The sequence below is a fragment of the Eschrichtius robustus genome, chromosome 2 (assembly GCF_028021215.1).
Source record: "Eschrichtius robustus isolate mEscRob2 chromosome 2, mEscRob2.pri, whole genome shotgun sequence".
NCBI classification, from domain to species: Eukaryota; Metazoa; Chordata; class Mammalia; order Artiodactyla; family Eschrichtiidae; genus Eschrichtius; species Eschrichtius robustus.
Genome location: NC_090825.1, coordinates 144,247,550 through 144,275,326, shown reverse-complemented (window position 1 = coordinate 144,275,326; position 27,777 = coordinate 144,247,550). Strand labels below are relative to the sequence as shown.

The 27,777-nt window shown below is 49.6% G+C and overlaps 2 protein-coding genes across 4 annotated transcripts in view; one reads left to right on the top strand and one right to left on the bottom strand.

The window, feature by feature from the left end:
• The window catches only part of SLIT3 (slit guidance ligand 3), a 619,979-nt gene that overhangs the window by 534,986 nt on the left and 57,216 nt on the right, over positions 1-27,777 (top strand). For all 3 annotated transcript variants that reach the window (XM_068536340.1, XM_068536341.1, XM_068536339.1), the window contains exons 20-26: positions 195-327; positions 9,500-9,568; positions 12,179-12,250; positions 12,861-12,932; positions 21,520-21,591; positions 23,259-23,422; positions 25,797-25,924. In XM_068536340.1, coding sequence (XP_068392441.1) covers positions 195-327; positions 9,500-9,568; positions 12,179-12,250; positions 12,861-12,932; positions 21,520-21,591; positions 23,259-23,422; positions 25,797-25,924 — 710 coding nt within the window. The remainder of the gene's footprint in view (positions 1-194; positions 328-9,499; positions 9,569-12,178; positions 12,251-12,860; positions 12,933-21,519; positions 21,592-23,258; positions 23,423-25,796; positions 25,925-27,777) is intronic.
• On the bottom strand, positions 10,409-12,100 carry LOC137755387 (guanine nucleotide exchange factor subunit RIC1-like). Its single transcript, XM_068531537.1, is given in 3 exon segments — positions 10,409-10,577; positions 11,417-11,574; positions 11,576-12,100. Coding segments are annotated over 3 exon segments (852 nt in total).

Below are 27,777 nucleotides of genomic sequence, written 5' to 3'. Positions count from 1 at the left end.
AATGTGGTAGAAGATGGGCAGCCCTGTTCCCCAACCCAGGTGCATCTTCTTCCCCTTCCAACCACGGATAAGACCAGCAAGCTCCTCATTCCCAGTTCTGGCTCGAAGCGGAGGGCTTCCCTTTCCTGCAGGCAGCTGGGTCGGGGAACGGGCCTCGCTCACCTGCGCCATGCTCACTCCCCGGCTCTCCACAGGCAATGATGAGAGCAGCTGCCAGCTGGGCCCGCGCTGCCCCGAGCAGTGCACCTGCGTGGAGACGGTGGTGCGATGCAGCAACAAGGGGCTCCGCACCCTCCCCAAAGGCATCCCCAAGGACGTGACGGAGCTGTAAGTACCCCCCCCACCACTGACACCCCGTAATCCCGCCACTACCGGCATCCGTCACACTTCACCCCTGCAAGCAAGACAGCCTGGGGATGCCCTTCCTGAATGGGTCCCAGCAAGGTGGTGTCAGAGCCTCAGCAGGGGGCAGGCAGCAGCTTGCACACGGGGACAGGAAGCTCCCCTCCCCAAGCCTCTGCCTGGCAGGTGACGGTATTCAGAATACAAGTGGGAGGGCTGTTGTCTCGTTTTCTCTGTCACCCCCCAGTCCCCTGCTCTGCCTTCTAGATTCCCCCATAGTCCCTCAGTCTGACACCAGAAACAGCACAGGATAATCGTCAAAACATGGGCCCAGAGGCACTATGGCTTACCAAGCACTTCTACAAATATGATCCTGTTCTACCTTAAAAACACCCATTTTACAGATGAGATCTTAGCTCTGGGTTCTGCTCACTCTCCACCCAGGAGCCTTCTTATTGCATAGCCCAAGCTCCTGACACTAACTCCTCAGGGGTTCCTCCTGCCCCAGAAGCTCCCAGTTAAATGAAAGAGAGGCCCTTCTCTTCCTGAAGGGCTCTTACTATTGTGGACAAAACGTTATTTCTGCCCCCGGGGAAGCTCAGAGCGTCCCACAGGCAGGGAGGCCTCTCGGGAAGGTCGCAGGAGCAGCGCAGCTGCGGCCCGGTGAGCCCCACACACGCACAGGCGTGCGAGCCCCGTTCAGTCTCCCATTCATTCGCTCAACACGTATTTGTTGGGTGCCTGCCACTTGCGTCAGGTACTCTGCTAACACTGGAGAGACAGTAGTACACAAAACAGGCATGACCTCTCCACGCGTGGGCTCACGGTTTAATGGGGGAGGTTGACATTCACTCGATCATCTCAGAGGCACATGTGACATGACAGCCGTGAAAAGCGCTACAAAGAAGAGGAATCAAGGTTGCTATGACATCCGAAAGTAGGGAGATTTGACTTCGATGTGAAGATTGGAGAAAGCTGCTCTGGGGAGGGGGGCGGGGGTGGAGCGGATGATGGGAAGGGAGGGAGGCTGCCCGAGCTGAGGCCGCGTGCTGGGAGGGGGCAGAGCCAGGAGAGGGGCTGGCGGAAACCCAGAGGGCCCGGCCGGGCCACGCCACCGGCCACCTCTCACTCTGGCCCTCTCTGCCCGGACCCCAGGCACACCCCCTCCCCTGGGCCAGCTTAGCACGCGCCCTCTGGCTCTGCCAGTGCCTCACGGGGTGGAAGCTGACCACGCTCTGGTCTAGAACGGCTGAGAGGTTCCTGGGTGTGTGTTACAGCTCCTGGCGTCTCCTGACACTCAGCGAGGCTGTAACCAGGGCTGCCAGCCCAAGGGAAAGAAGGAAAGTCGGGATAGTCACTGAAAAGTCTGTGTCAGCCCTGGGTTTGGGCTGGGGCCGTGCCCTCAGAGATGTGCATGAGAAGCAGTGTGGTGAGCTCCACGCCCGCTCCCTGGTGGGCTGGGCTGGGCTGGGCTTGGGGTGGGGACTGCAGGAAATGACCCAGGTACATGCCTCCTTCCTGGGCTAATTGAGTGCCAAGTGTCACGTGTCAAAGAGAAGAAAATGCCGTGAAAACAGGCCCTCGGACGCTTTTCCCCAAAGCTCACGAAACAGAGATTGAAACGACAAAGATAATTGGCCGTAATTATAAGGTAAACTTCAGAGCTTTGGGAGGAGACCTGATTTCCTGCTTTGGAAATGATGGTGCTTCCCTCTGCCAGACGTGGGTTCCAGAGCCCGCCAAGGAGGGCAGCCCTCACCCCTGTTCCCAAACCATCTCCTGGAGGGGAGAGGGAGTATCTGGGGAGGGCAGAGGGAGGCAAGAAAAGAGATGCCAGAGAAAGTGAAAGCTGGCAGGCCCAGAAAACTGGGGCTTGGAGGTCTCTTGTTCAGGGACACTGGCTGAGTCCAGATTCAGTGTTTCCAACACTGGCTTTCCAGCTCCCTTGGCATCATTAGTTATCTCGGGCAGAGCTGCCAACTTACAAAACAAAATTAAGTTTAATTCACTGAGAAGGGGTGGGTAGACGTATGTGTGTATGTGTGTGTACGTATATGTATGAATGTATCTGTGCGTGTAAACAGATGAAATGCAAGCTCAGAGAGGTTAAGTATATACATATGTATATATATGTATTCAAACTGTTTTGAATAATTCAAAGGTATTAGAGCCAGGCACCGCTCCAAGGCTTTCCACAGAAAGTCCCATCTAATCTTCATAATTACTTCAAGGTGGTGATTATTATCAACCTCATTTTACAGATGAGGAAACAGAAGCTCAGAGAGGGTAATTAATTTGCCCAAGGTCACACAGCTATTAGCTAGTGGAGCCTGAATATGAGGCTCAGCTGCCTGACTCCGGAGTTGGCCGTGCATCACCCCAGGCCCCCAGTCGGACTCCTGGCTTGGAGTTGGGGCTCCTGGAAGGGGGCTGCCCTCCTCCTCCTTCACCATTCAGTGGGTCCAAGAATTCTTTGTGCGGCCCTCGTCAGCACCACAAAGCTCGAAACAGAAATGGGGAACAATCCATTCAACGCTCCGTGTGGATTTTTTTTTTTAACATCTTTATTGGAGTATAATTGCTTTACAATGGTGTGTTAGTTTCTGCTTTATAACAAGGTGAATCAGTTATACATATACATATGTTCCCATATCTCTTCCCTCTTGTGTCTCCCTCCCTCCCACCCTCCCTATCCCACCCCTCTAGATGGTCACAAACCACCGAGCTGATCTCCCTGTGCTATGCGGCTGCTTCCCACTAGCTATCTATTTTTCGTTTGGTAGTGTATATATGTCCATGCCACTCTCTCACTTTGTCACAGCTTACCCTTCCCCCTCCCCATATCCTCAAGTCCATTCTCTAGAAGGTCTGTGTCTTTATTCCCGTCTTACCCCTAGGTTCTTCATGACCTTTTTTTTTTTTTTTTTTCTCTTAGATTCCATATATATGTGTTAGCATAATGTATTTGTTTTTCTCTTTCTGACTTACTTCACTCTGTATGACAGACTCTAGGTCCATCCACGGATTTTCATGCGAGGCAGACGTGTCCTCGTGTGCTTGCGCTGGGGCTGAAACAGAGCATTTAAATGCAGATCAACGCAAAGGTTGACCTGCTCGAAATGCTCTAGTAGTTCTAAGGCTGGCAGGGCAAGAGTGCAGTCTTCTGAAAGGGTCCCTCAGGGGCCTGGGCTGCAGGCTAGAGGCAACGTTGGAGTTCAGAGTGTTCATGAAGGGCTTCCTACAAAGAGCGTTTTCCCACACCATCGCGTCTGCATTTCTGAAGTGAAACCTTTTGATTCTGCATCCTCTGAGCCTCGATGCCAGGTCGCCAGGGACATTCTGCACTTAAAACAGCTCCCTCGCAGCTCCCACTTGGCTCCGCAGTGCCAAATGCAACAGCACCTGGGGAGTTCTGGGGTCTTCATCACACAGACGATGTTTCCTGAGCATCTACTGTTGCCCGCTAGTGTACAAGGATGCTCTAGTGAGCAAAACAGACATGATTCTGCCCCATCATCACAAATTCACGCAAAGGATGTCCCCAGGGGATGCGGGGGATGGTATCAGGGAAACGAAGCTCAAGCGGAGGCCAGAGCATCTATGTGAGGTAACAAGGAGGGAGAAGAGGGACCAGCGGGTGCAAAGACCTGCCCCCGCACCAGGCGGAGCGTGGGGCGTTCGAGGAGGGGTAAGGTCAGTGGAGGTGGAACCAGAGGTCAAGGGAGAGTTTGCTGTAAGGTGAACCAGAGAGGCAGGCAGGGACTGCAAGTGTTAATTTCGTGTGTCAACTCCGCCACGCTGTGGTGCCCAGTTGTTTGGGCAAACATGAGCTAGATGTTGCCGTGAAGGTACTTGGTAGATGCATCAACATCTACAGTCAGTTGGCTTTTGAAGTAAAGGAGATCACCCTTTCTAAGGTGGAGGTGGGCCTCATAAAATCCGTTGAAGACCTTAAGAACAAAAAACTGAGGTTTCCTGGAAAAGAGGGAATTCTGCCTCCTGAGTGTTAACATAAAAATCCCGCTTGAATTTCAAGTCTGCCTGCCTGACCTTCCTTAGAATAAATTCTCTCTTCATCTCTCTCTCTCTCTCTCTCTCTCTCTCTCTCTCTCCATATGTGTGTGTATTAATATATGTGTATATGTAATATATTCATATTCCCTGTTGGTCTGTTTCTCTGGAGAATCCTGACTGGTACAGGACAGACCACCGAAGGCTTTGCAGGATTTGAGCAAGAGTTGGGTAGCCCTTCTCCAACAAGCAGTGGAAGACAGGGAAGGATTTTAAGCAGGGAGAGAGGCTGATATAATCAGCATAGTCCTAACCAGAGCCAGGCTGGAGCCCAGGGTGACTGGCATGGTGGGCTCCAGAGGCTCTAGAATCATCTGTGTCATGTTGCCCATCCTCCAGGGTCCTGAACCTCCCTGTGTCAGATGAGGATGCTGTCAGCATCCCTGAACCCCAGTGGTCATTTGTGCATTTATTCAACTGTTTAGCAAATGCATGCATTTGTGGAGCACGGCCTGCCCTGCAGATGGAGCTAGGCCAGGCCAAGGGTACTCCTTGACACCACTGTAGGTTTTTGTCTTTTTAATCCAAGGTCCTGTGAACAGCCTTTCACCACATTCATTCATTCATTCAACAAATATTTGAGGCCCTACCATGAGCTGAGCTGAGCATACTATGCTCTGGGATACAGCAGGAAGCAAAACTGGCAAAACCCCCTGCTTCGTGCAGCTTACATTCTAGTGAGGGTTAGCAAATCAATTACAGAGTAGAGCATATCCTCTTGGGCTGAGAGAGCCAAAAGTGAAAATAAGAGACACAAAGTGGAGAGGTGAAGCAACATAGGGCTGACTTCTCGGGCTCTGGAGTCCAACAGATCTGCATTTAGATCCCGGCTCCTGAGCTTACTGCTTATACCTCTCTGCGCCTCAGTGTTCTTGCCAACAAAATGGACAAAAATACCCAGCAAAATACACCCCCCAACGCCAGAGGATTAAAGGAGATAACAGACCAGAGTCTTTCTCCCAAAGCACTGGCGTGTACACCTCAGCTAATGCCGGTGAATTTTGTCTTGGTTTTGTTATTGGCCTTGTCATTGTGCTGTCTGTGAGGTTGAGTAACGTACCTCAAGCCACACAGCAAGCCCAAGCCATAGGCCCACCCTCCGATGTGCTTGCCACAGGGTCTTCTAAAAAGACCCCAGCAAGGAGACTTGGGGTTTCGGTGTTTTGTTCTGGGTTCCATCTTAGATGCCTCAAGTTTGCTAAGTAATTGTAGCAAACAAACGAGAGAGAGTCAGAGAACGAGCAGCGGAAGAGGGTGAGAGAGCGCTCCCAGGCTGAGGCCAGACTCCTTCAGGCTGCTCCCTCCCCTGGGGTTAATCAGTCTCCCTCTAGCAGAGATGCTCTCTGGACCAGCGCCTCCCCAGCAGCCCTGCTCATTCATCCAGCTTCTGCCTCCCAGCTTCCCTCCATGCCACTCATCCACAAAGCACTTCCTGCAGGTGACCAGGTGGCGGCCCAGCTCGGCTTGTCTCCCCTCCTTCAGCCTGCGTAGACCCCGGAATCCCACCATGCCCGCAGCCTCCCTGCCCAGCGGAGAGAGCTGGAAGCCTCCCCTCAGATGCCTGCCCCTCCACTGCCATCACCTGATGAGGGGCAGGGCCAGTGTCCACACAAAATGTAAATGTCCCGCAGGTAATGCTGGGGAAGAGGCATTCAGGAAGCTCTCCAAAACGCCGGCCCCTGCACCTGTCTGCAGTCATGGCCTCTCCTTGCACTTTGGTTTTTAGGGAGTCTGGGGGGGGTTTTAATTGAGTTATAATTAACATATAATATTGTATTTGTTTCAGGTACATAGTGATTGAATGTTTTTATACATTATGAAATGATCACCCCAATAAGACCAGTTACCATCCATCATCATATACAATACTATTGACTATATTCCTTATGCTGTACATTTCCTCCCCGTGACTTATTTATTTTATAGCTGGAAATGTGTGTCTCCTAATCCCCTTCACCTATTTCATCCGTCCTCTGGCCCCCTCCTCTCTGGCAACCACCAGTTCTCTGTATCTGGGAGTCTGTTTCTGCTTTATTTTGGTTTTTAGATTCCACATTTAAGTGAAATCATACAGTATTTGGCTCTCTCTGTCTGACTTATTTTACTTACATAATACCTTCTAGGTCCATCCATGTTGCTGCAAATGGCAGAATTTCATTCTTTTTATGGTTGGGAAGTATTCCATTGTGTATATACCACATCTTCCTTATCCATTCATCTACTGATGGACACTTAGGTTGCTTCTATGGCTTGGCTGTTGTAAAGAAGACTTCTATGAACATTGGGGTCCATGTATTTTTTTTTTTATAAATTTATGTATTTTATTTATTTTTGGCTGTGTTGGGTCTTCGTTGCTGCGCGCAGGCTTTCTCTAGTTGCGGTTCGCGGGGGCTACTCTTCTTTGTGGTGCACGGGCTTCTCATTGCAGTGGCTCCTCTTGTTGCGGAGCACGGGTTCTAGGCCCACGGGCTTCAGTAGTTGTGGCACGTGGGCTCAGTAGCTGTGGCTCGCGGGCTCTAGAGCGCAGGCTCAGTAGTTGTGGCGCACGGGCTTAGTTGCTCCGCGGCATGTGGGATCTTCCTGGACCAGGGCTCGAACCTGTGTCCCCTGCATTAGCAGGCGGATTCTTAACCACTGTGCCACCAGGGGAGCCCGGGGTCTATATGTGTCTTTTCAAATTAGTGTGTTCGTTTTCTTTAGATAAATTCCCAGAAGTGGAATTACTGGATGTATGGTAGTTCAATTTTTCGTTTTTTGAGGAAACTTCATACTGTTTTCCATAGTGACTGCACCATTTTACATTCCCAGCAGTGCACGAGGGCTCGCTTTTCTCCACATCCTTGCTGACACTTGTTGTTTCTTGCCTTTCTGACAATAGCCATTCTGACAGGTGAATGAACTGACCACAGTGTGATCTGCCCCACCTCCCGCTGTCCTCCCTTCACCCACCAGACTTTGGCCTCCCCAGCCTTTCCTTCAAGTTCAGGGCCCTCCCCAGGCTGCAGTCTCCTATGCTGCATCTCCCCCTTGGCTGCATCTTTCTGCAGGAAGCTTTGGGCATTGTCTATCACTACACCTTGTTCCTTTCCTTCAAAGCACACATTGCAATTTGTAATTTATATCACTTTATGTGTGTGTCCCTTCTCTCTCCCTCCCTCTCTCTCCCTCTCCTTCTCTCACTCTCTCCTTCCCCTCTCCCTCCCTCCTTCCCACACGCACATTAGATTTTTAAATGCCAGAAAGTAGGCACCACCCCTATCTTATTCACCAGTGTATACGGTACCTGGCACATTGCAGTTGCCCAATAAGTATTTCTGCCTGAATAAATGACTACATCAGTGAATACATTTCTCTTAGCTCCTCTGCCTGAGGGCATAATCTAAACGCGTGTGCTGCTGAATTTTAAGTCAGGTGATCCAGCTCCCTGAAGGCAGAAATGGGGTCTGGTTCATCTTTGTATCTCCCCCAGCATCTAGCATAGTTCTTAGAGAAATAGATATACAACAAAGATTGAGGACCAAAGGGACATTAATCCAACATACCATGGCAACCAGAGACCGTGTGGGGTCCTGCCCAATGTTCTGTGCCACGAGGATCCCTCAGGGCCAGCCAAGGGAATAAAATCACTTGGCCTTAATTTAAGGTAATGCCCAATGCCTTACCTTTAAGGTAAGGTAAGGACAAGTTGTCCTTAAAGCTAAGCCCGGTTTGGTCATTGACACACTTACCCATATCATATTTTAACCCATTTCATCCCATTCAGTCATTTTGTGCTGGGTCTACTGGATGCCAGGCAGTGAGCTAGCACCTCATTACTCAAAATATGGCCTGTAGACCATGAATGAGCTCCACCATCTCCCAAGAGCCTATCAAGAATGCAGACTCTCCAACCTGATGGCAGACCTACTGGATCAGAATCTGCTTTTTAGCAAGATCCCAGGTGATTCATATGTACATTACAGTTTAAGAAGCCCTGAGCTAGAAAAAGGTAGACCTAGAGAGGATCTGCCTTCGTGGAGCCTAAGGCAGGCACGGCACCAACAAACAGCAGCAGCCGGATGTTGACTCTTATGGGAGAGGAAGCTATGAGAGCTTTATGTCAAGGGAGACTCACCCAGGAGCTGAGAGTAGACATTATAAGCCATCTTAAAGATTTTGCTATTTTGTCCTTAGAGCAACAGGAAGCCCAGGGAAAGGGGTCTACAGCAAGGGTGGGGATAAATGAATCAGCCCATGTCTCCTCTTTAGGGTAGTAATAACCTTTGTAATTCATCATCAAAGCACGACTTCCTTCTCCATCTTCAACCACGCTTGGGTGTCTGATGAGCAGCTTGGCACAGGACCCCGCAGTCCAGGCAGGTCTAGGCTCAGCCTTTGCACATTCAGGAGGGGTCTCCTTCTGTTGGTGCGGCCTCATTCTGAACCCCGTCCCCTCCTGCATGTGGTCCTCCTGCTGGGGACCATAGCACAGGGCTCCAGGAACATGCCCTGTCTCCTCAGTTTCCAGATGCATATCAGAGATACTCAACACGGAATTAGGGTTCTTAATGGCTCAGCTCTCCACAAACTCCGGTAGCTAAATAGAGGCCGTTTGGAACTGTGATAAAACTGCAGTCAGAGAGACCTGGGTTCAAGTCCTAACTCAGCCACTTGCTGTGTGACCTTGGGCAAGCGTTTTAACATCTCTGAACTTCTGTTTTCTCAACTGTGAATCCCTGCCATGTAAGGGTATTGTGCAGGCCAGGTACAAAGTGGGTGCTTTATTCAACATATAATTTATTGAACACCTACCGTGTGCCGCTCTGTACACAGTCTTAGGGGACTCCAACCCTGGGCAGTTTTAGGCAAGAGCCCTGCCATCATGGAGCTTAGCAGCCCAGTGGGGAAAAGTGTCATTAGTTGAGCAATCACACAAATAAATATTAGATGACAAATGTAGTATATGCTTTGAAGTGCGGGAAAAAAGAGCTATGCGAGAGCAAAACAGGGACCCAATCCAGCCTGGGAAGTCAGGAGAGGCATCTTGAGATAACGGCAATGTGCCCAGTGTCTCTTTGCCCGACGTGACTCTGCACCTCTCTTTCAGGTACCTAGAAGGAAACCACTTAACAGCCGTGCCCAAGGAGCTGCCCACCCTCCGGCACCTGACACTCATGTAAGGAGCCCAGCGTTGGTGGGATATTTCATTTTCTGTCCTTGGGGAGCGCAGGAAACTGATGCAGAGGGTGGGTAGGGCAGCGCTGCAGGCTTTGGGGCATTCCTGCACTTTTTTTTTTTTTTTTTTTCCTTTATGCTCTTGGGAGCAGCTCCTGTTTCAAGGGCCAGTTGGGCCTGCTGACGTTACTGCTTTTATTTATTTTTTTATTTAATTTAATTTAATTAATTTATTTATTTATGGCTGTGTTGGGTCTTCGTTGCTGTGCGAGGGCTTTCTCTAGTTGTGGCAAGCGGGGGCCACTCTTCATCGCGGTGCGCAGGCCTCTCACTATCGTGGCCTCTCTTGTTGCGGAGCACAGGCTCCAGACGCGCAGGCTCAGTAATCGTGGCTCGTGGGCCCAGTTGCTCCGTGGCATGTGGGATCTTCCCAGACCAGGGCTCGAACCCGTGTCCCCTGCATTGGCAGGCAGATTCTCAACCACTGCGCCACCAGGGAAGCCCGCATTCCTGCACTTTTCCCCCTGGGTGGAGCAGCAAGAGGCAGCTGGGAAGGATGGGCTGGCCGGATGTGCCAGGTCTTACCCAGTGAGGACTTCACGCAGAAGTACCCAGATCCTGGCCTCATTGGCCACCTGTGGCACCTTCCTCCTTGGCTTGGAGCCTCTGACCTTCTGGTCTCCCAATTAAATTCCCGAGATCCCTCAGTTTCTTGCAAGCTGTGGCTACACTTAAGTTTGCCAAAAGCATAAATTTGGCATTTCTTCTTCCTCCTTCTTTAGTTACTCAGAAAATGTTCTAAGGAGCTGGTTCAAATTGAGGTTCTTTCAGGTGGGAGCCGCTACTGGCTCCAAGTCGGCCAAAACCCAGGAAAACTTCTGAATGAGGAGCAGGGCTGCTGGGCACGGGCGGGGCCCAGGAAGCTGGGGAGCCCGTGAGCTTTGTCCCTCACTGCCTTGCCAAGAGGGCACCCAGGATCCTTGGGCAAGTGCTGTTGAAAGATGCCCCATCTGCTTAGGGGGCAGGGAGCCCCGGAGCAATGGCCCTCAACCTCAGCTGATTATATATCAGTAGTTTGGGGTTTGTTTTAAATACTGATGCTCAAGCCTGCCTTACACCAATTAAATCGGAATATCTGGGCATGAAACCTAGGCCTCGGAGAACTGAAGCTCCCCAGATGATGCTAATGTACAGCTGATGTTGAAAAGCACTGCTCTGGATATTTATCCTCGGGGAGAAGCTGGAGCTTGCAGTTGGCAAAGGACCACACTCCCACCAACCTCATTCCCCCAAGAGAGAATCTGATAAGATGGAATAAATGAATGCTGGAAGAGAGGGACGGTGGAGGGGCTATGAGGAGAAGAATTGATCAGGGGGAAAAAAGCACTACAACAAGGAGAAATTGTTGTCTTATGTGTTATGTTTTGCTGGTAGAATAAAATCGATGGATAGACATCATTGAATGTTTGAATAGCTGAATAAATAGATGAATGAATGAATGACAATTGGTGGAATGACTGATTGAATAAATCTTCAGTAAAAAAATGAACATTTGGACTAATGGGTGGATAGGTGAATAGATGGATGGGTGGATAGATGGATGGATGGACAGATGGGCCAACAGATGGACAGATGGGTGGCAGATGGACAGATGGATGGATGGAGGGATGGATGATAGATGGGTGGATGGATGGGTGGATGGACAGGTGGATGGATGGGCTGATGGACATATGGGGAGGATGAGTGGATGGGTGGATGGATGGGCAGACGGATGGGTGGACAGATGGATATATATATAGATGAATGGGCAGATGGGTGAATAGATGGGCGGATGGGTGGGTGAATAGACAGATGGGCAGATGGGTGGATGAATGGGCAGGTGGATGGATGGATGGATGGATGGGAAGGTGGGTGGGGGGTTGGGTGGATGAATGGATGGATGGGCAGATAGGTGGATGGACAGACCAGTGGATGGATGGATGGGTGGGTGGACGAATGAATGGGCAGATGGGTGGATGGACAGATGGACAGATAGGTGGGTGGGTGGGTGGATGGATGGATGGATGGATGGATGGATGGATGGATGGATGGGAAGATAAGTGGATGGACAGATGGATGGACGGATGGACAGATGGATGGATGGATGGATGGATGGGTGGGTGGGTGGACGAATGAATGGGCAGATGGGTGGATGGACAGATGCATGGATGGACAGATGGACAGATAGGTGGATGGATGGATGGATGGATGGATGGATGGTTGGATGGGAAGATAAGTGGATGGACGGATGGACGGATGGACAGATGGATGGATGGATGGATGGATGGGAAGATAAGTGGATGGACAAATGGATGGGTAGATGGACAGATGGGCAGATGAATGGGCAGACAGACAGATGGATAGATGAATGGGCAGATGGGTGGACGGACATATGGACAGGTGGATGGGTGGATGGATGAATGGATGCATGGAGGGTGGGCAGATGGGCAGATGGATGGGTGAATGGATGGATGGATGGATAGCAGGCATGCATGCATGTGTGAAAGTTGGGAATGACCCCCTTTGGATGCAACTAACAGTACAACGTGACCCTTCTGCTTACTTTTCCTAGTGACCTGAGCAACAACAGCATTGGCATGCTGACCAACTACACCTTCAGTAACATGTCTCACCTCTCCACCCTGTGAGTACAGTGAGCTGCTGTGATTAACATGGGCCTGGTACTAAGTGCATCCTTCCTCTGTCCCCTCAGGCTTACATGCTCCGCTCTAGCGATCCTCAGGGCTGTGGCTGACCCAGCGCAGGGCAGACCTTAATCATCAGAAGGAAAACAGAGTGGGTCAGAACTCCACTGTCTGGGCGGTTAGAGAGGAGTTGGCACCTAATTACTTCTGGAAAAGTTCCTCTTTGGAATACCTTCTGTGATTTGTGAATTTTCTCTCCCAGTGACGGTTTCCCTACACAATTATATTTTGCTCAGACCCATTCATTTCCCATTAGCTCTGTACACTGTGAGCACTCACCATCTGACAATAGACGGAGGTGATGGCAAAGCTGGTCAGGGAGCCAGCCTGCTAAGGAACATATGAGGAAACTGGGAAATGAAGCCCGTGAGCTTCCCGGAGTGATGGGGAATGTTTCTCTTCCCCTTATCCCTAGGATGCTTTTTGTCAGTCTATTAAAATTGGGAGGGTAAAGAAACCGTTTGCTTTGACTGGTCCAGCGTGGACAATGCATGCTTCAGTAGCTGAGAATAGGAAGAGCCAACAGAGCCTGTGTGTCCTCTCCCGCAGGATCCTGAGCTACAACCGGCTGCGATGCATCCCAGTCCACTCCTTCAATGGGCTGCGGTCCCTCCGAGTGCTGTGAGTACCCCAGCGCGCTGACTTCAACTTATACTTCGCTGGGTAACAGCAGGCAGGACTGAGCACTCCTGTTCCCTGCCCTTCTTTGCTCAGAGCCCACTCTGCCCGCCATGCGTCCCTCCCCTACCCAACACTCTTAATTCGCTCAATGGGGCGGAGAGAGCTCATGCTTAAGAGTCAGTGATTCCCTGTTCCAGCTCACTTCCTCTGTGGAACCTGGCACACATCACTAACTCCTCTGACTTCCTACTTCTTTATGTGCAAAATGGGATCCGTAGCACATCCCTTGCTAGGATTAGGATCTGCAATTCTATGCAGTTATATTCTGCACCCTAGCAGAGCACACTGTGCAGCACTTGGCCGCTCTTCTGATGACCATTACATCACAGTTGGTCCCTCTGGCTTCAGAAGGGCGATGTTAACACTGTGAACCTCTGCAAGGAAACCAAGCTCATGCATCGGAGAGCCCAAGCTGGAAGCCAGCGGCCAGGGCCAGTGCACACACACAGCCATCCGTTCGCAACTGAGTCGACTCATAAAGTATCTTTAAAGTTCTAATAAGTTGCCAACATTTAAATATCAGGAAGTTTCTCATATAAATCCTGATTTCTACACTCTCTTGGAAGATGCAGAGACCTGGCCTTCCAGGGCTCCCCTCTGCATTCCTACAGGGCTGAGCCGTCCCGCCCCTTTGAACAGAGTTCTGCAGTCTGCAGCCTCCACACCGCCCACCCACCTCTTGTCACCTTATGATACCTGCCTGGCCCTGGCCTACACAAGGGTAGTGGACAGCCAACTGAGGCAGATGAGCTCTGAGCAAAGGTAAGATAGCCATGGAGTCCCCTGCTTTCCAGGCATGGCTCTGCCCCTCCCTAGCTGTGTGTCTTCTCATCATGAAATCAGATAACGATGGTAATGGCCTCACAGGGTCTTATGAGGATTAAATGAGATACTGTACGTAAAGCACTTAGCACAGCTCTGGCCCATGGTAAACACTTCATATTCATTTGTTATGACTATTCTCACATGAGCACTTGCAAGAGCAAGAATGGCACCTCACTGCCACCCCAACCCTGGGCCCATTGTCACCTGATATTTCTGCCTGCCCATCTTGCACCTATTTTGTTGGCAAGGGAGGAGCCTTTGAATGATCTTCCCATGAGAACAGAGATGCCAGACACTCTGCCCCCAAACCTATCAACTTCTTTTCCTTCTGGCCCATTATGACTATAATAGTGAAAACCGTATTTTATGGGGCTTTTCATGGTCATTGCCTCATAGTGCTGTGCGGTTGAGAGGGTTATGCCCATTTTAAAGATGGGAAAACTGAGGCCCAGATTGGAGAAGTCACTGGCCCAAGATTCAGCAGTCAGGAGGTTGCAGAATCCAGCCTCCTGACTCAGAGCCCCGGGATCCTTACCAGGACCCAGTTACAGTCAGCAAACAGCACCCAATGAGCAGGTCCATTCCGGAGCCTCCAGGCTGATGTGATTTATTGAGGCCCACAAAACACCAGTGTCAGCGACAACTCCTGCCACATGTCATCTGTGCTGTTATTAAAAATCAATTCTGTGGGGGGGGCAAAGAAGTACCCGCGCTGACAGTGTGCAATCTGTTACTGTCACTTACTTATTATCTGTCTTCTCTGGGGAGCTCGAGAATGGAAACATCAGCAGAACCATTTCCCTGTTTCGAGTTGAACACAACGGGAGATGGGCTCATCTCATTGGCTGGGGCTGGACCTGCTGCCCCACCCCCTGCCATCCCCCCTCAATCCCAATCTATTGTCCCCCATCCCAGTCTTCCAGTTCTGGGCATAGCTTGGCTGCCAGGGGGTGCGACCTGCCATTTCAATGGGATCCGTGTGCCTATGTTCATAATCAGAGTAGCTCTGGTTGGGACAGCTCAACATGTGGAAGGGAGAAAGAGACAGAACGTTTGCCTGTCCATCTGTCTGTCTACCAGCGTGGTGGGGTGCACATCACCCCCCTGTCCAGGATTTCCTCCTTCCTCAGCACCTCGTTGGTGTCACTCCAGAACCAGTGCTGTCATTAGTTCACCAGGAGTCCACATAAACATCCAACACACTTGTGCTTGCTTCTTGAATTCAGAATGAGTAGGCTTTTCGCACCATCATTTTAGAATCATGGGCTCTCATAGATAAAAGAGGATCTTAGAGGCCCTCATTCCAAGTATCTACCTCAGTGGCGAGCAACCATTTTCTGCATAAGGGCCAAGGCAGGAAAAATTAAAATGTTTATGGGCTGCGTTTCTTTTATGATATTTGTATCTTTTCTCCCAGTTAATTGCACATCTAGGAATTTTTACGAAAGGGTATCCAAAAAAGAGAGAAGGGTTCTCTGCATTAAGATCTTGGTTGCACTGTTATGTTTAACCTAAATTTTAAATATTACCCAGAAGGCCACAGTGGGGAAATATTTAAGGAAAGCATGATGCAACCAGTCGATGAAGTGCAATTTTTTTTTTAAATTTACTTATTTATTTTATTTATGGCTGTGTTGGGTCTTCGTGTCTGTGCGAGGGCTTTCTCTAGTTGCGGCAAGTGGGGGCCACTTTTCATCGCGGTGCGCGGGCCTCTCATTATCGTGGCCTCTCTTTTTGCGGAGCACAGGCTCCAGACGCGCAGGCTCAGTAACTGTGGCTCATGGGCCTAGTTGCTCCGCGGCATGTGGGATCTTCCCAGACCAGGGCTCGAACCCGTGTCCCCTGCATTGGCAGGCAGATTCTCAACCACTGCGCCACCAGGGAAGCCCCTGAAGTGCAATTATTAAAAGAGGAAAACTAATAGCAGAGTGGGAACCTGTTTACCACATTGCATTATGTGGAAAAATAAGCCTAATTTGTATATTGTTACAATTATAACTGGATATATGTACAATTGTATGTATATATATATATCCACCCATATATATGTACATATATACAAATTAGGTTTATTTTTCCACATAACACTGTGTGGTAAACAGGTTCCCACACTGCTATCTAGTAACTGTAACCATATCAATTATAACATTGATAACCATGAAGAAGGACTATAAGGGAACATGGGCAAATAAATGAAAAAAACCATTGATAGCTAATGGGTAATATCAAATCATTTCTGTAATAAGTGAAGACAAAGATGAATGATGACAGTAACATATTTATAATTTGGGGGGTTGGGAAGCAAAACAGGATTTTGGAAATCAGAAATTGCTGTACCTGTAACTGCATGTGGTCATTCATATATTCTTGTCTCATTTCTAAGGGGTTTCATTAATTTGATTAGAATTTCAGAAATAACCAGAGACCCAGGGATGCTGGCAGTTTGGGGTGAGAAAAGAGGATGAGCAGCAAGGTTCAGCCATAGACAAAGGGCAAAAAGTGTTCTGGAAAGCAGCACGAAAGACCTGACATTCAGGAGGGAGAGAGAGAAAGAGGGGGAGAGAGAGTGTGTGTGTGTGTGTGTGTGTGTGTGTGTGTGTGTGTGTGTGTGTTGGTGGGTGGATATGAATACATTTCAGAGACAGGATATTGGTCAAGGAGCTTTGAGAGCAAAACTTTGTGTGAAAACATGCTTCTCCTACCTCACTCCTCATCTAAAAATAGCCGGAAGAGAACATCCTCCTGGACATTCTAGTCCTTTTTCAGGGATCTGTGTGTTCCCTGATCTCTGCCCCACGCCGAGCCACATGCCTTGTGTGCGTGTGGTCCCAACTGTCACCCCCCAGCCCCAGCTGCAGGAGGGCCACCTGGAATCAGCTAGCGCCAGGACTGTGTCAGTGTGTGCTTGTGAGGGAGCGAGCGGGATTATCATTCATCATCCGTATTTTTTTAGCTCCTGTTCCCTGAAATAAGACTGTGCTTGCTGTTTATGCACATGCGGCTGTTCACCACTGCTCAACTGGTTGCATGGACCCTCCCTACAACATCTCTGCAAAGGGCTCCATTTGCCCTTTTGCTTGATTACCTTCAGAGACTAAGAGCTCGCTCCCTTCCCAGACAACCCCATTCCATTTTTGACCAGCTGTTGAACATCAGGCAATTTTGGTGAGCCAAAAGGTGACTCCTTGTGGTCCTGGTTTGGCCCTTTTGTGCCACAAAAAAAAAAAAAAAAAAAAGTTTAATTATGAATTTTAGAAGTGGGGAGTGAGTCTGAGAAACCCTGTCCAAACCACTCATTTATAAGACAAGGAGACAGATTCAGAAAGGTTTAATGACTTGCTCAACATCATTCACTTCTTCATCCTTTCCTGAATGCCCACTGTGAGCTAAATGCTATGCTAAATACCACGGCGGGTGGGGCACAAATAGTGAATGTAGCACAGTTCCTGCTTTCAGAGAGCGCACGGTCTAGAACGGGAAATAGACAAACAACTACAGTACAGGGTGATGCCTGTGAAAGAGCCATAGGAATACAAGTGAGAGGCATGGAAGCCAGTACTGGCCATCAGAAAGACTTTCTGAGAGATAGTTACCACTGCTGACATCTGTTAAACCTTGACTATGCACTGCACACTGGGCTAAATGCTTTAGTTACATTGTCATATTCACTCTTCCCATCAATTCTATGAAGAATATACCACCATTATCCCCATTTCCCAGATGAGGAAACAGAAGCTTGGCAAAATTGAGTAGCTTTCCCAAAGTGACACGACGAGGAGAGAGTAAAGTTGGGATTTGAACCCAAGACTGTTTACTCTCAGAATCACTGCTCTTAACTTCTGCTTCCAAGGCTGAGTCTGGGATGCCCGAGGGAGTTACCCGAATAGGGATGGGAGTGAAGAACATTCTAGGCAGGGAAAATATAAATTCACTGGACAGAAGCCTGGAAGTCAGGAAGGGCATGTGCGTGGGGGTGGAGGGGTGGGATATACAGGAAGCTCCGGGTGTGGCTGGAATGTGGCTTCTGGGGGTGGGAGCAGGAGGAGGTGCTGCCCACTCGTCATAAGGTGGGAGCAGAACCAAGGCTGGAACCCATGTCTCCTGGCTTCTAGCCCAGTGTTCTTTCCACCACCTTCCATCCTGCTCTGTCGTAGGTTATCATCTATTTTTATTGCCTCTCATTTCAGACTTTTCTTGAAGACTGGGGGGGGGGGGGGGGGGACATGGCCTTTTTAAAAATGGGAGTGTTTTTTTCCTTGCCCAGAGAGGCCTGGGATGAGAATTAATGAGTGGGGTGGCAGGAAAGGCATGGGCCGAAAGATGATGGACACAGGGCAGCTCTGCCAAAATTCAGTGTCTCTCCTGGAATCCTCCACGGGGCTCCTTTGGGATGATAGGCTGCATACCTTCGGGCTTCTACTCTAGGCGGGTAACGCCTTGAGAGGAACGGCCCCAAATATGTCCAGGAACATAGAGGGGAAGGAGTCATGACGATGCTTGCAATAATCGTGGCTGACCCGAGTGAGGGCTTACCGTGTGCTGGCCCTGCATTGCATCCTGTACCAGATGAACCACTTGCATTGTATCTTTAAATCCTAGCTTAGGAAGCAGTATATTAGATCCCTTCCTGCCTAAAGGAAAAGAAAATCAGTTCAAACCACCTTAGGCAGAAAAAGAGAATTTAACGATGCAGGTAACTGAAAAATGCAGTAGTAGGTATTAGATTCTATGGCTGGATGCGGGTACTCCAGTGGTACTGTCAGAAATGCATCTCTTTCTGCCTCTCAAAATGAAACTGCCTCTGTCCTAGTAGTTCCAAGGAAAGCCCCAGAAAGATCTCTCATTGGCCTACTTAGGTCACATACTCAACCTCAAACCAATCACTGTGACTCCGATTGGGCAGACCTGGTCCATAGCTCTGCCCGTGAGGCCAGACCACTTGGACTCAGAAGTGGGCAGGGGTGATTCCCTAATGGAAGAGGGAGGAACTGTTACAGAAAAGAGGAGAATGATGTTGGTCAACCCATACCCCCCAAAAGGTATCTACTATAGGTAGATACTAAGAATTCCTCTATTTTGGAGATGAGAAAACTGAGGCACAGAAATAATGTCAGTTGTTTCAGGTCACACAGACAGTGATTATCAGAATAGGGATTCGAACCCAGGCTGTCTGACTCCAGACCTTAAACCCCAGGTCACCCGGGAGTGGCCTGTGTTGCTCAGAAGAGAATTCACCCACCCCATCCCACATTTAGGATGAGGATAGTTCACGTCATCTATCATACAAACTGTGAGCACCTAGAGATTCGGAGACCCAGATTCAGGCAGCCCAGAACTGACAGGGGATGGCTATGCCCTCCAGTTGCTCTCATGATGTCCTCATCTGCATCCTGAAATTCCCTAGTCTGCCTTAACACCTCCTAAGAGTCAGGAGGGAAAAAAAAGAGTCCCGGATGCTTGAAGATGAGTCATTCCCAGTTCAGAGTTGCTTGCCTGCACCAGCTCCCTGTGAGGTGTAAGGGAGAACGAGAGGGAAAGGGGGAGTGCTTAGTGCTTCCTGGGAGGGCACATTTGTGCCACTCCCCTGGCATCCTTTAGGAGGGTGGTTGGACATGCAAGAGTCCTTCTTTGGGGGCCAAACCAGGAGCCAGAACCTGCAGTGTAGGCAGATTTCTTTAGCACTGTCCCAGTAAATTACAGCCCCATTACTCTGCAGTTTATAGAGACCTCAGCGGATCAGCTCTTAATAAATGGGAGTGTGGCTTGCAGGAGTCCCAGTACCAAAGCTGCCTTTGGGTCATTTGGTGTTTTTAAATTAGGGCTTTGTGCCTCTCCAGGGGCCGGAGCCGCATTCGGAAATGATTAACAGCGGGGCTGGGTGCGTTTGCCAAACAGCAAGCAGCCGTGAAGTCATCCAAGTTAATAGCAGGCGGGAGCCGGTGTGATTCATAAATAACCACATGGATTAGCGACTAAATGATACTGATAAAAGTGTGAGGAAGTGCTTCTAGCCCCTTCTTACTCAGGGAGGTGAGAAGCCTTCCACGAACACTCTTTAGAGGACTGGGTACCCTCATCCTACTGTCCTGGCTGCCTAAGCTTCACGGAAAGCTTTCACCCTGCCATTCAGGGAGACCAGGGATCTTGGCGGGGGAGCAGGGGGGGCTGGCGCGTGGGTGTTAGAAATGCAGAACCTCAGGCCCCACCCCAGACCCACTGAATCAGAATCTCTGGGAATGGGCCTCAGAAATCTGCATGTGTATTAGCCCTGATGCTCAAGTCAGCTTGAGAGGCTCTGCTCATTATTAAGTGTAATTAAGCTCACATCTATATTTCAGCTGAAGACCCAGGGCAAGCTAACATCAGCTAGAAGGAGAACAGAAGAGCAGATTCATAAGTTACTATCCTGTTTACACTTTCACAGACAACGTTATCACCCCCTTTGTTTAACTAGGGCTCCCTTCACAGCCCAGGGGACGGTGCCCAGCAGCCACTAAGGAAACCTCTGAGTTTCTACGAATGTCACTCCTTGCATTTCAGGGGCCAGCCCCAAAGTGAGTCAGCAGTTTGGGGATTTTTTTGTATGCAGTGGATGAGTAATCCTTCCACGGAGGGTATAACCCATGAATTGTGGATTGGCTCATGTTGTTACTTGAGCAGCGGAGCCATGTTCCTTCAATATTTTTCAAAAACCTGTTCTCCAGGCACTTATTGAAAGCTCAGTATGTGCCACCGCCCTGCAAGTGAGCATAGCTCCCAGCTATTACACCGCAGGGTGGAGAGAGGCGTGATTAGAGCCAAGCAGGTTGCCTGGCCCCTCGGACACACTGTCGGATAATGCACTCAGGTGCACACAAGAACAATACCCACATATGTGTGTGGGTAATGCCACACCCTTTCCCATAAAGATGAGTGTCCGGCTCCAGGGAGTCTCCCCAGGAGCTGAGTGCCCCCTTCCCTTTGTCTTCTGAACTGGGATTGATAGCATTTCTCAATCTCCCTAAAATCTGTCTAGGTGAATATGAAGGGAAACAGTTTCTTGATCTGTACCAGGCATTGTTCAAGACCTTTTACAAATATTAATAAGGTTAACCATTTAGTACTTAGAAAATGCCAGGCTCTACATGGACTAACGCACCCACAACCGAAGGTACCTTCTGTGGCAAATCTTTTTACTTTCTTTCATTCCCATTTTATGATAGGAAACCAAGGCACAGAGAGGGTAAGTAACTTTCCCCATAGTCACACAGCTGGTAAGTGACAGAGTCAGGGTTTGAATGCAAGCAGCCCAGCTCCAGAACTTCTGGTCTCAACCATAGTTCTTCACATTATCTCTGAAACCCCAGTGCCTTCACTAGATTGCTCTCTGTCTCCATGTTTCAGGTGCAAAAATGGAGGCCAGGAAAAGGAAAGTAACTCACCCAATGTTCCACAGCTGAAAGGGACTGATTTCTGATTCCATCCCGAGTCTGTCTGATTCATCTTTGTCTTTCCCTAAGCCTCTACTCCCGACATCCCTGCTGCTGATCTGGGCACGGAAACATCCGTGCACGTGACATGAGGGAGACATCCCCTCCTGCTGCTGGCAGTGGGGCTCTGCATGTTCAGAGGCATGACCGGGCCAGCCTGGGACGCCAAGAGAGGGTGCTGAGTTCAGAGCTGTTACTGGGGGTTAACCTTCTGACCTGTGCTTCTGCTTCAGAACCCTCCATGGCAACGACATCTCCAGCGTTCCCGAAGGCTCCTTCAATGACCTGACCTCTCTTTCCCATCTGTAAGTAGCCCTGTTTCTCCCCCACGTGCATCTCCTCAAAACAGAAAAGATTATAATGCCAGAGATAATACTGTCAGTGCTACCACCTCAGTGTGGTTCTTTCCATATGAATAGAGCGCGTTTTATTTACAAAAATGTACCCACATTGTGCACATTGTGTGTTCTCTGCTTCGGATGCCTTCAAAGACATAATTATGTAAGCAATGTAAATATTTAATGAGAACGAACATAAAACTCTTACTACATGCTCAACACTTTAGAGGAATTATCTCATAGATTTCTTACAGCAGTAAAGCATTTTTATCTCCTTATTAGACACGATGAAACTGAAGTTAAGAAAGGCTGAAGAACTGGTCCAAGGGTTGCACAGCTAGCAGGTGGCAGAGACCTGGTTCAAATCCAGGTTTGCCTTGACGCCAAAGCACATATTCCTTCTGCACTCGGCATCAGGTAGTCCCCTCCCACTTTATACAGGGGAGACTGAGGCCCATAAATATTAGGTATTACATACCTCTGCCAGTGAAAATGCTTGAGTTTGTATACCTGCTGTCTGTATATTTAATTATTTTTGTATTGTGCACATATACAACACTGATATATTATGTATGCATATTATAAAACATTCAAAAAATAGAAATGTTAAAGGCTATGGTTAAAAATCAGCAGAAGTTTTCGTATTTTCTTCCTCAAACAGCACTTTGGAGGTGTCTGCACTGGATGATACCATTTCCCTCCCCTGCACTTGTCAGCCGAGTGGTGCCTGGGAGGAGAACCTTCCTTCTACTCTCTTAGGCTCTGTGGCCGGCCCGACATAAGACAGATTAACAGGAGAAAAGCATACAAATGTATTTAATATTTTTATGTGTATGTGGGAGTCTTCAAAAGGAGAATGAAAACCCAAAGAAGCCATTGGGCCCCAAAGCTTATATACCATTTTTACACAAAGAATGATGAAGTATGGGGCTCTGACACGACGGAGGAGCTTGGACTAGGGGCGGTAAATCATGGGACCAGGACTAGGAAATCACGCAGAAACTGATGGAAGATCGGCGTTATTTTAGTAGGTTTGTTTGCACAGATCCATTTTGGTATCAACGCCCTTCTCTTCCTGGCCCAGGGAGGGTACCTTTCTCATAGGAAGTATGACCTGCTTTTAGCTAGAAACAGCATCTGCTGTTTCTCAAGTGCCTTCAGCTCAAAATAGTCAATAGACAAAGCAGCATATTTGGGGGTGGCATGTTCTGAGCTCCTTCAGTGGTCTGAAGCTACTTCCTAGGTTGCTGGGTATCAAAACCTTCTCTGCAGAGTGCATCCTCCAGTGCAACCTTTAGTGGGGCAAGAGAGCCAGATAATCAATGGCCAGAGGTCCAGGAAGCCTCCTGGAGGGGCTGAGATTGGGGGTGAGTGGAGGATGGAATCTTACCAGGGTAGGTGAGAGCAAAGCCTTAGGGATGTGAGGGGCTTGGGTGGGGTTGAAACATCTGCAGGGATTGGAGGTACAGTCTGGAGTTCCTGACTTCACCCCAGTGAAGTCTCTGCTGGTCCTCCTGTCAGACACCCCCAATCTAGCCAAAGTCTGAAAATTCTGCTTTTCCAGAGGACCAAGACTACGGGGCCTATGGGCTAAGCTGGGCGGGGGGAGCCTGACTTCCTGCTCTGCCTCGTAGGGCACTGGGAACCAACCCACTCCACTGCGACTGCAGCCTGCGTTGGCTGTCGGAGTGGGTGAAGGCCGGCTACAAGGAGCCTGGCATCGCCCGCTGCAGTAGCCCCGAGCCCATGGCTGACCGACTCCTGCTCACCACACCCACCCACCGCTTCCAGTGCAAAGGTAGGTGCTGACTCACCCCTCCACCCCTCCCTGCCCCCTGCAGGGTCTGCTGTGTCCGCAGCAGCCTGTCAGAGCTAGGCAACTCAACAGGTGTGACTTCTAAAACCGTTGCCCTGTTCTTCCATTGGCCACACAAAGACTCAGATGCTGAAACTGATGTGGACCTGCATCTAAGGGTCCACTTGTCATTCGCTCCCCTAAGCCCCTCTGCTGCCATTTCTACATATTCCTCGTTGACCTCTTACTCTACGTATTTTTGCATAGTTGAGAAAATCTTTAACCTGCATTTTTTACCCAACAGTCTTAGAGCATAAGCATTTTCCCGTTTTACTACAGCACATTTGGGGCACATGAGATTTTGATTTGACTGCATGATCATTGTGATAACAAACTACTACTGGGTTCTTATTATGTGGCAGGCATTATGTTAAGCACTTTTTCATGTATTATTTCATTTAATTCTCACTTTCCATGGAGTCATTTATTTAATTCCCCAGCACCTCTGTGGGGTCTACTTTAGTATTGTTCTTACTTTTAAAAATGAGAAAACCGAGGCTTACTGAGGTTAGATGACTTCTCAAGATCTCAGTTAAGAGAATTCCAGGTCTTTCTGATTCCAGAGTGGATGGTCTCGACCACCAAGCTGTAACACTCCATCATAACTTCTTTAACCAGTTCCTGGTTTTGAACTTTCAGAGTATTTCCATTTATTTTCTTACCATGGCTGCATAAATGTCTTTCTCTGTTTAAAATTATGTCCTTAAATAAGATTCAGAGAACAGAAATTACTGAGCCAAGGTATATGGTCATTACTAAGCTTTTCACACTTAATGCCAGATTGATTTCCAGAAAGGGTTGTAACCAATTTTCAATCCCAGTAGCATCGTTTGAGTGCGTTTTTCATCAGACCCTTGCATTATTTTATCTCATTTTGTATTCATTGCTAATTCAACAGGTAAAATATTATATCCCCTCATGTTTGTTTTTGATTATTGGGGGAACTGTTTTTTTTTTTTTAACAAATTTATTTATTTATTTATTTATTTTTAGCTGTGTTGGGTCTTCGTTTCTGTGCGAGGGTTTTCTCTAGTTGCGGCAAGCGGGGGCCACTCTTCATCGCGGTGCGCGGGCCTCTCACTGTCGCGGCCTCTCCCGTTGCGGAGCACAGGCTCCAGATGCGCAGGCTCAGTAGGTGTGGCTCACGGGCCCAGACGCTCCGCGGCATGTGGGATCTTCCCAGACCAGGGCTCGAACCCGTGTCCCCTGCATTGGCAGGCAGACTCTCAACCACTGCGCCACCAGGGAAGCCCGGAACTATTTTTTTTTCCAAAAATTTACTTTCCGTTTGTACTACACATTTGCCTGTTAATGTCCTCTGCTCATCTCCTAAGGCCTCAATGTTTATTCTGGTTTACAGATATACTTTACCTCTAAAACTTCATTGTGTCCCTGGAACACATAGTCTCCCTGGAACAGACGACGTCTCTGTTCTTCGGTGCAGCCAGAGTTGAGCCAGCTGGCATTGGTTCTCAATCAGCCCATTCTGTTCACCCCACCCACAAATGGTCAGACTCACCCTGCCGTCAATCTCAACCCAATCTCCACACTGATGACTGTTATCCTGGGATCATTTAAAGTCCTGACATGAAATAGGGCCTGATTATCCAGGGCTTTGTCAACACTGGCTGCAGCGGTAGCACAGCCCCTGTTAACAGAGCTCTGTGTAGGGACGTGGCCTCCCTTCCCTCCAGCCCTGATGGCTGAGGAGAGCAGGACACAGTTGAAACTGTAATGGATGCAAAGTGTACCTGAGCCCAGTTGACCATCCCTCATCGGCATCGTTGCTGTGTCTTCCGGGCCCATTTCTTACTTCTTCCTGCCGACTCAAGGGTTCTACAAGGAGGACTTCCTATGTGATGTGTGCCTTTGGCCCAGGCACTGTGCCCTCCTTAGCCCTGCACAGACTATTCCATGAGGACGGGTGTCTGGGGAAGGAAAAACGGGAGGTCCAAATGGAGCCTGGGCCCAGAGCTCCCCGAACATAAAGAGATACACAAGGGGTTTCTAATTATGGTGCATTGTTTGCAGATTAGCACCAAAATCAGATCAGGCTAATTACGGTAATTGATTTGACTGAGAAGTGCTTCCGAATGATGTCCCGCTGTGATTTTTTTCCTCTCTGGATGTTGGCTGAATTAATGGCACTCTAGCTGCACTGGATGTGCTGGCTGCGCAGGGCCAGCTGCCCTCTGGACAGAGGTGGGAGGGGCTGGTGGCTGACTGAGGGCGGGGCCAGAGCAGAGGGGGAGGGAGGGAGGTGTGACAGTGAGCCTACGTGGGGACCTGCCACCAACGCTCTGGTTTTGCTGTCCAGGGCCAGTGGACATCAACATTGCGGTCAAGTGCAATGCCTGCCTCTCCAGCCCGTGCAAGAACAACGGGACGTGTAGCCAGGATCCCGTGGAGCAGCAGTACCGCTGCGCCTGCCCCTACGGCTACAAGGTATGACGGGAGGCCCCGCCCCCTACCATCCACGGCCGAGGGAGGGGCACTGTTCACTGCTGACCCTCCCTTTTCCACGGACGGTGGATAAGTCCACTTCACAGGTCACTCCAAGACAGCATTTGCCAGCAACTCTCCCGTTCTCCCCAGCACTGCTGGGGGCTGCCCAGTTGTATCACATCCACACCCATCACAGAGGACCCCATATAGTCTTGACAGTGATGCAGTGAGATAAGGAGGAAATGTAATATTTGTATGTTCTTTCTTGAACACGGGGAAATTAAGTCTCAGAGAGTTAAAGTGCCTCCAAGGAGAGGCATCCCTTGAATCCACCACACTGACCTCCTGCCAGGGTGATTCCCAGGTCCTCCCCCCACCTCCCTTCCCTGCCCGCAGGCCAGCCAGCCCTGGAAGCACTGGCTCCAGCTTGAGGAGGATACAGGGATGGAGGACTAAAAGGCCAGCCTTCACTGTTGACAGGCTCAGATCAGCCAACAAGGGCTGGGATAGAGATCCCCAGAAATCCAGGCTAATTCCAGAATAACCCTTCCCTCCTTTCTTCTCACCCAGCAGCATCTAGAACACATTATCCTGCCTCCATATTAACATCTATAAAGTATGGATGATGCGCCAAGCACTCTGCTTGGCACTTTAGTCGTCTTTTCCCCTGTGAGGAAGGACTTATTGATTCCCATTTTGCAGATGTGGAAACTGAGCCTCAGACTGTTGAAAGGACTTGACTCACTGGCCCAAGCTTGTAAGCAGTAGGGTTGGGTTAAGACCCAGGGCCACATGATTCCAAAGCGGCCCCACTTTCGCCTGGAGGTTTCCTGAATAGCCGAACCCCTCACTGCACCTCACTGGGGTCAGCAAAGCCGTGACTGGGTCCTCTTCCCCAGGACCCTCCCAGCTTCCCAGATTCCAGCCATCCCAGGGCACCCATCTGAAGGCACTAGGCACGTCGAGAATTTCAAGACAGTCCCCAGCCTGTCTGGTGCACCCAGCTGGTACAAGCTGAGCAGGAGGGAGCTGGCATCCCCGGGTGTCCTGTCCCCAGGGGGATTTACGTGTATAGGGACAAGCTTGAGGGGCAGACTGCCGCTGGGGAACAGGGCTCCCTGGTGGCTTTCTCAGCGTAGCTGTGCTTCCAGTAGACAGTGTCAGAGTGCCACCTATGGGCCTGAGCCTGAGACAAGAGAGCCAAAAGCTTCCTATGAGGCCAGTCAGACAGCCTCCCTGCCCCAGGCAGCCAACCCCAGGCCTCACACCCACAGGAGTCCCAGACCCACGACGCCCCTGCACACACACTTACGTACACACACACACACACGTGTACAAACACACATACATATTGTAGGCAAAGACTAGAAATTAAGCAAACATGCTCAAACGCCTGGATCCTCAAACTCCCTCGTATTAATTCAGTGGAGAAAACTCAGGCTGTGGATTTACACAGATCAGCAGGTGTGGATCCTGGCTTTGTCATTCCCTAGCCGGGTGGTGATGGCCAGTGGCTGCACCTCAGGCCTCCCATCTGCACACTAGGACCTGCCACACAGCCTTGCTGTGAGAATCAAGTGTACAGTATAACACATGCAGCGCACCTAGGACAGTACCTAACATTCAGTAAGTACTCAGCAGCTGTCGTATGGATGCCTTTTAACTTTACAGCCTATGCCGGTCCCTAATACCAGGGTGTGGAATGGGCCATCAGGAACAGGTGGTATGTTGCTGGTTTCCTGTAAAGGAAGCTAGAAGCCCCAGCCACAACCTTTACAAACACACTCACACACACACACTCACACACTGGGGAGGGGGTCGTGGGGGATAGCCGAGGAGCGTCCCCAATCTAG